Genomic DNA, 7,935 nt, shown 5'->3' on the forward strand with positions numbered 1-7,935 from the left:
GTACAAGCATGCCCATTGTAGAAACAAACCCAACATACTTAATTCATTCCAACGAACCCCCTATTCAATTGTAACAGACAGGCTTTAATTTTATTGTTGTAGACTTTTTTCAAAACTTTTCCCATTATTCTTAGAATGTCTGCATTTCACTTCATAATATGTCCATATTCCTGTTTAAATCATTTCCTTTACTTCTACTGCAATGAAAAAAATGGTTTTTTAAGCCTAGTGCATAGGAATTAAAACTGCAATCTATGTTAATGTACAAAAGAGAAAGAGATGCCCATGAGTGCATGTAAGGACAGAATCTAAAAATTGTTAGAAAAGGAAATTAGACAATGGATGAGATGAAGAATATTCTAGAATATTAGTCAAGGAGATACATGAAGTATACCATGGGAAGACTCATATTCTTTAATGAAGAACACTGGAAAGAAACTTATTCAGAGACAGGAAGAGATGTAGATTACATCCATTACTGATGGATATTGATTGAATATGCCACCAACAATATGAAGGGTATACATATAATTCTCCCAAAGTAGCAAGTCGCTGTTTCATTTCACTTATAGTTTAAAATTTAGCATTATAGGAGAAAAAAATGGAGCGATATGCACTCATCAAAAGGACAAAATGTAAGTGCTGCATTTACGCCTACTTGACTCAATCGATATAAACAAAACAGTATAAAAAGACAAATGGATGACCACTTATCTTTCCAGCAGGAGTTTACTGAGCAGCTCACATCCTTCAAAAACTTACATGCAAATAAAACTATAAAGTTAACTTCAGTGAAAGACATCCTCAGAAATTTGAATGAGAAATGGTTCTGGTAGGCTAGATAGAGTTAAGTATGTTTAAAAATCACATTAGCTTTCAAAATATTCTCCCATGAAAAGTGCTAAATTGAGCAGGGCTAAGAGAAGCAAAAACATTTTTCCAACAATAAACTCAACTCAACATGTAGTGGTTTTGTTCATTACTATACACTGAAGTCAAAACTAAGAATTGCCCAGCCCAAACAAGGACACAGAGTTCAGCTGATTTCCAGACAATGTCTGCTTATTCAGGAAAATACTACCAGACAATCTGAGATGACTTTTTACTAACTCACTTCATATGCAGCCTGACTATCACCAGTAAGGTCCAAAATAAATATAGTTTACTACATTATATGATGGAAGGCAATGAAGGACGTTTCTAGAAAAAGTTGGGTGTGCGCATAACTAAAAATTCCAGAATACTGACTCATTATCAAAAAAAAAAATTCTGAATTGAACTGTTAGTGAGATTTACCAATCTCAGTTCATCAGCCATTTGCCAAACCTCTCCTAGATTTGAGGAAAAATAACATTTCTGTTCAAATTCACTCTTTCTACTAAGAATACATACCCTCATCCCAACCACAAGATTAGTTCTCCAACTGGAAAATAATAAGAAAGCAATTTTATTAATGACTTATTCACTCCCCCATTTTAGCAGCTAAATGGTGAGTCATTTTGGCAACACTGGAATATACACAAGTTGTCTGTTTTACAGCCACTGCTGTTCATTTATTGTTAAATATTTATCCTACACAATGATGCTTGAAAGGATTCTGTGGACCTGTTTGTACAGATTTTGAAGCAACTGGATCAGATCAAAAAAAGAAGACGGGACCCAGCCAAGCCTGTCTTTACATGCAGGTGTTGTCACAGAGATGTTCCTCAGCCTGACTTTTGCCACATACTCAAGATCACACCCTTAAACTCATTATTAATCCAGAGTAAACACCACTCCTTGGTTTCAGCCTCATGATCACCAGTACAGATTACAACTTCATTTCATAGATAAACATGCATGAAGGGAAATGATGACACAGAGGAAAAGTCTATCTTAGCCATTTTTAATGTTGCCAAAAGCGAAACTACTTTAGGTGATCTTATGACTGTAGTCAAATAAATATTCATCGCCTCTGTGATATTTTAATCTTTTGTACAACTTCCATGTATAGAAACCCGCCCCTCCAAAGACCCCTGAAATTTCAGCCTATCAGAAACTACCGAGATGTCAGGAATTAAACAAACTACAGTCCAAAGTATATGTTCATGGTCAGGCTGGCTGGAATTTAAAGGAATGCAGGAAAAAAATATCTGAAGAATACAGAATACCAGATTGACTATCCCACCTTTACTGTATTGTCAAGGTAAAAAATATTAATTTGAAGCTGTTGATGGTCTTCCAGTTACATTCCCTTGCTCTACCACTAAATGATGGCTTCTTTGGGGAGTAGCTTTTGTTGCTTTTGGATGAATGTGAAGATCCCATCTCATATCTAGTTTCATAGCATGGAGTCAGAGTAGGGGAGAGGGTTGAGTTCATATGGTACAGTATTCCTTTCTAGGAAGTTGGCCAGAAAGGAGGAAGGGAAGAAAAATGGTGATATGACAACAGGTCTTACAAAATAAGAGGACTGCAAAGTAATAAAGTCTTTGCTCCCAACTACCAGAAACAAAGCTGCTTAAAACCAGATTTCACCACTGGACTTTCAACCTTTAGGTCCATTGGCATCTTTGTGCATCCCATTTCTGAATAAGAGCAAAAAAGACAGTTGGGTCTGAAGAAATGGTTCCCAGAATGAACCAAATAATATTGTAATGGGCATTTTATTTTGAAAGTAATAAGGGAAATTGCTGAAAATTCAAAAGCTTCACTTGCTATACCACTAAGAAGAATCTAGCCTATATAGAATTTTATATCCGCTAATAAGCCAATGCCTATCTTTAATAGCGTAACATAATCCATTTCCTGCTATTCTGAAATTTTCAGAGTGAAGACATTTAAATAACTGTTTTTTTTCCAGAAATATACCTTATTGTTTGAGTAACTAGTTACATTGAAAAACATCTCCCCACCACACACATTCCCACTGCTTTATCCCTTCCTTCCCCTCCCCCAACATCCTGTGCAATAGAAGCCTGTTTCCCTTGACGGATTTCTAAGGACATCTGAAAAGATAATGTCAGCTTTTGTTTACTTCATTTTCACATTTAAGATTTGAGAATAATACCAGGATAAGTATTTAAAGCAACCTGCAGTAAATCTTGTTAGCAGCAATGGAAGAGTGCATTCTGTAGGCCTTACAACAACAAAAAAGCGAAAGGCAAAAAAAAAAACCACCCTTAAACAACCACTTTATTTATAAAAAGGTGGAATGGATAATTTTATTCTTGCAAAAATTATGTTTGAGCAAAAGGGGTCACATTTCTTATTGAAGATAAAACTGTTCTTAGAAGAATTAAGGAGCAAAGCTACTAAAACAATAGTGATCCTGCTGAGCAATAAAAAAACAATAAGAAAAAAGTTCTTGCTGCACTTTTAATTACTATTTGTCATTTGGTGTCAATGGTTCCTCTTTGGTCTCAGTTCAAAACAGGGACTAAGTAAACCATAGCTGGCTGTAAACAAAGAACTGGGGATGACTAGACAGCTAAGAAACCGGCCTTTACCTGAAGTGGACTACTAATTCCTTGATGCTCTTTGATACAGCACCCAGTACTGACCTGGCCAAAAATATTTCGCTGCCAGGGCAAAAGAAAGCTTAGTAATTTAAGAAATGTTTTTATTTTGTTTTTATTTAAAAAAAACATTCAAAGTAATAATCTCTTCTATTTCACTTAAACTGATTATGTGACAATATCCACCACCTCAAATGAAAGCATTACACTATCTGGACAGGTAGCAGGATAGGTTCTAGGCTGCCCATAATAATGTACCCCAGAAGAAGGGAAAGGTAGGGGCTGCTTCAGGACCCCTCCCATCCACCATCTGAAAAAAAAAACGCTTGACTAATAATGAGGTCAGTCCTGTCAAATGAACTAGTTGTATTTTGCAGTCAAGAAGAAAGCTGCATTTAAGTGTGAAGCAATGTTCCTACTTACCCTGATCTCATTGCGTCGGATCTCCACGTCACATACTGAGTGCCCTTGGTGTGCACCACTGTAGTAGCAACAGAACTGGCAAACAGCAACCTGTTCAGCTTCGCAATGATACAGTCGGTAAGCATTGTGCTGGGGGCAACTCCAAGCCCTGACGTCATCCGCCTCCACCAGGAGGTGTCCACGTGCTGTAGAGGGCTGTTGCAGGTGTGTCTGAACGTGGGATTGGCAGCATGGAGCTTCACACCTTAGACAGATCTTCTGTGCAGGCAAAGGTGGCCCACGGCGGCAGAAGACACAGTGTAAGACAGAGGGAGTCTTTTCCAAATTAAGAGAGTTGAATTTCTCCACAATGTTGGTCAATTTTAAGTTCTTTTCAAGGTTGGGCTTCTGGTTGTAGGCCTGATTACACTCAGGGCAACGCACTAGCCCCGACTCTTTGGCCCAAGCCTCTCCTATGCATCCCCTACAAAAATTGTGCTTACAAGGAAGTTGGACAGGTTCCACAAAGACATGCAGACAGATAGGACATATAAGCTCCTCTTCAAAACAGTTCTTCCAGTTTTCAGCCATGTCTCACCCAGATCAGAACTTTCCTTTTAATCTCTTTAAACAGTCAGTTTTTGGTCTACTAAAGCAGATGATGACGAGTTTCCACTTTTGCAACAGAAAGGCCACTAAGTTGCTAATGAACCAAAAAATTAAGAATGAAATTAATGTAGATCTCCTAAAATTTAAAGTAATATATTCCCAACAAGCCCACTTTTATTAAATATAATTAACAATCAGTACTAAAATTGCAGAATAGTTTTAAAGTTTAAAGCCAAATTTTCTTAATTCTTATAAGGTTTTTACTTCTGATTCTGAAAAGCAAAAGTAAAACTTACCGAGAATTGAAAAAACTCCATACAAAATCCAAAAGGAAGTCCAAATGCCATATAAATCTCCTATATTAAATACTCCTAATTACCACTTTTTGACCATTTAATATCTGAAAGGAATTTGTATCCCTCGTGACTAAATTCAAGCGTCCCTTTTCAATTATTTTTCCTCCGTAAGAAATTAGTATTTGAGTCTTTAATTGAATCATTCAAAAGCTGGAGATAAATCCATATGCAAAGGGCAGGAGGAGGAGCTAGTTTTCTAATGCAGCTGAATGGTGCAAAAGGATTTTTTTTTCCTTGGCTTTGGGACAGTGCAATCGCAGAAGGAAGACGGTCAATCACTCAGATGAAATTCCAGCCCAGAGCCAAAAGGACCCTCCCATTCTTTGCTCTTTTTACAAATAGGAATGAGAAGAAGAAAAATACTTTTAAAATGTCTACTCTGAAGAACAGTAATAATCAAATTCAATGGAAAAACAACCTATTCTAATATTCTGTGGAATTCTGTTTTCAAGATTTGCCTTGTTTTTAATCTTTCATAAGACTAAGGTGAAAACAATACTCCCAACTCCAAAATCCTCAGCCTTTTGAAGAGTGATGGTTTGCTCTCGCTGGAAGGAAAACAAGTATGCCTTGATCAAACTGAAAAGGAATTTCTCAAGTGCTAATGAAAAGCCCAGACCCCGCCTCTTCCCCTTTGCTTCTCTGTTTTCCCTTCTGACATGAAAGCTATTTCTCCTTTTGGAACCAGCCTGCAAGGGGGTGGGAGAAGAGGAAGACAGACGAGCTGGAAGGGAACTGCTGAAATGTACAATTCCAAGAGGACCTACTCAGTCCTCAGCCATTTTGAGTTGATTTTATTTTTAATTTGAAGGATTTAGGGGAGAGAAATAGAAACAACCGTGCAAAAGACAAGGGAGGGGAGCTGGTGAATGGCACCACCCTGCAAAGTGTGTCCTGATGGGGGAAAGAGAGAGAAAGGCATACAGGGAGGAGAAGGGGAGAAGCGGAGTGTTCTAAATTGGGTTTATATAGCTGCAGCTGCTGTGTCTTTTAGTTTTTATTATCAGATCAAAGAAACCCCTACATACTCCTTGCAATCATCTCCAGCCATCTTGGGTCCCTTCAGTCCCCCTTTTAAGTAAAAATGTATTTTTAAAAAAATATCTATCGACCCCTCTCTTCAGCACCTCTCTTCTTCGGCTCCCACCCTCAGTCACAACAGAATGAGCTAGCAGACTAATGGATCGGACCCGTGTCACATAAAAAAAGAAACAGGAAACCCAGCCACGATTTCAGCCCCTAACAAGAAAAATTAAACCGGGGGAGTGGGGAAGAGGGTACTATCACCACACTATCGCACACAACAAGGACAAGAAAGAATATGGGAATTCCGGAAGAGAAAAATAGGGTGATAAATTAAAAAGCAGGTCCATTTATCGATTAGGATCCAGTACAGAAAGCCTACATGGATTTTCAAAAATCTTTTCCCCATTCAAGGCAGGGAAGTGATGAATCTAAGCTAATTAAGAAGCTCTGCCTGCTTCGCAAAGATACACACACACACACCCCAATTAAGCCCTAACCACCTTCTCCCCCCTTCCCCTTTAAGATTTGCAATACGAAGCAGGTCCGAAGTAGGGAGTGGATGGCCCAATAAAAATCAAATTAAATGAAGTATGCTGAGCAGATCGAAAGGGTCGCTATCAAGGTGAAAGGGAGCAGGCGTCGGAAACGGGCAGAGATGCTGCTGCCTCTTCCCCTCCGCTTCTCCTGGGATGGCGAAGGCGCCTTTAGGATCGAGGTGAACGAAAGGAAGAACCGGAGTATGAAGGAACTCAAGGGCGGAAAGATGACTAAAGATCAAGGGCGCATCGCAGGACTTCCCTCCCCTCCCCCCGGCTCGAATTTAAAGGAACAGGAGCTCAATCCGAACCCAGCTTCTCGGTTATCCAGCGGCAGGGCCCCTTTAACGCGCGATTGTCAATCGATCGATCGATCAATCGACTCCGATGAATAACAAGCGTGGAGCCTCCAGAAGCGCAAGGACAAAAAAAAACGGGGGGGAATCGCCGCGCAGTCCGGAGAAAGCCGCTGTCCCAGCTCGGGCCCTCGCCTGGATTCAATCCCTCCTTCCTGCCCTGTTTGCGCCCACTCTAGCCGCAGTCAGCGCCAGCCATTCGCTCCCCAGCTCGGTAGACCTTCGACGGCGACGATGGCGGCTGGCGCTACTCCTGCTGCTGCCGCCGCCGCGCTGCTCCTCAACCCCTTCTCCAGGGCCTCACGTGACCGCCACAATTTGATACATTAAACACAACGCGTCCGGCCTCTCTTAAAGGGGCAACGGCGGCTCCGGCTTTTGGTCGGCCTTGCAGGCCTCTCGCGCCTGACTTCTCCCCGCCTTCCTACGGTACTTACTGAGCGAGTGGGGACCGCTAGGAGGCCCGTTGCCGTTCCTGAGGAGAGCCAGCCATTGCTGAGCTCCCTTCTCTTCGCTTGCCTTTGCTGGATGTCACGGTATGACTGAGTCATAGTGGGCTGCTCCCGCCAGCCTCAAAGGGAGGGGAAGAGCCTGGCTGGAGCTGCCAATTGAATAGGCGCAGGAGGCTTGCTTTCTTCCCGGTGCCGGCAGCAGGGCGTCCCAGCTGGCCTTATCCGGGGTGGCACAGATAAAGGGAAGGGCTCGCTGGGATCCCTGAGGCTTTGAGCCTTGGTTAAGCGATGCCGGGTGTGTGTGTGTGTGAAACGGGATGGCTTTGCTTGCCAATCGGGGTCTTTTTAGCCCTGCTGCCCGTGGCCTTTGAAAAGGAATGGGATGTTGTATCTGCTTGCCAATATAAGCTTTTTTTTTTCTGATCGAAGCACCGCTTGGTTTTTGTACACTGTTGGGGTCATTACCACTGCTAAAAATACCAGGTGAACAAAGAAAAAAGACACCTTACCTACAATATTAAAACTTGCTGCTGATGCCCCGTCCTGGAAGTCCTTCAAACGGAGTAGGGTATTTTAAATTCAACACTGCTGTGCTATCGCTTCTGGTTCATAGAAGTCATGATCTTTTATGTTATTCCATTATTTAGCTTTGATGTATTGCCATCATTGAGCCCGATCCTGGCAATACAATGATATCCTAG

At 41.2% G+C, this 7,935-nt stretch overlaps 1 protein-coding gene across 2 annotated transcripts in view; it reads right to left on the reverse strand.

Annotated features, from left to right (window-relative positions):
* The window catches only part of TRIM8 (tripartite motif containing 8), a 62,303-nt gene extending 54,944 nt beyond the window's left edge, over window positions 1-7,359 (reverse strand). Inside the window, exons 1-2 of one of the 2 annotated variants that reach the window (XM_026704687.2) lie at window positions 7,220-7,359; window positions 3,921-4,602 (exon numbers count right to left, since the gene is read on the reverse strand). In XM_026704687.2, coding sequence (XP_026560472.1) covers window positions 3,921-4,490 — 570 coding nt within the window. In that variant the 5' untranslated portion in view covers window positions 4,491-4,602; window positions 7,220-7,359. Of the gene's footprint in view, window positions 1-3,920; window positions 4,603-4,804 lie in introns of both variants that reach the window. The other variant, XM_087932817.1, reaches the window with a different exon arrangement.
* Between the last annotated feature and the right edge of the window lie 576 nt (window positions 7,360-7,935).

The sequence above is a fragment of the Pseudonaja textilis genome, chromosome 4 (genome assembly GCF_049901715.1).
Source record: "Pseudonaja textilis isolate UNSWEBS1 chromosome 4, rPseTex1.2, whole genome shotgun sequence".
In the NCBI taxonomy this organism is placed as follows: domain Eukaryota; kingdom Metazoa; phylum Chordata; class Lepidosauria; order Squamata; family Elapidae; genus Pseudonaja; species Pseudonaja textilis.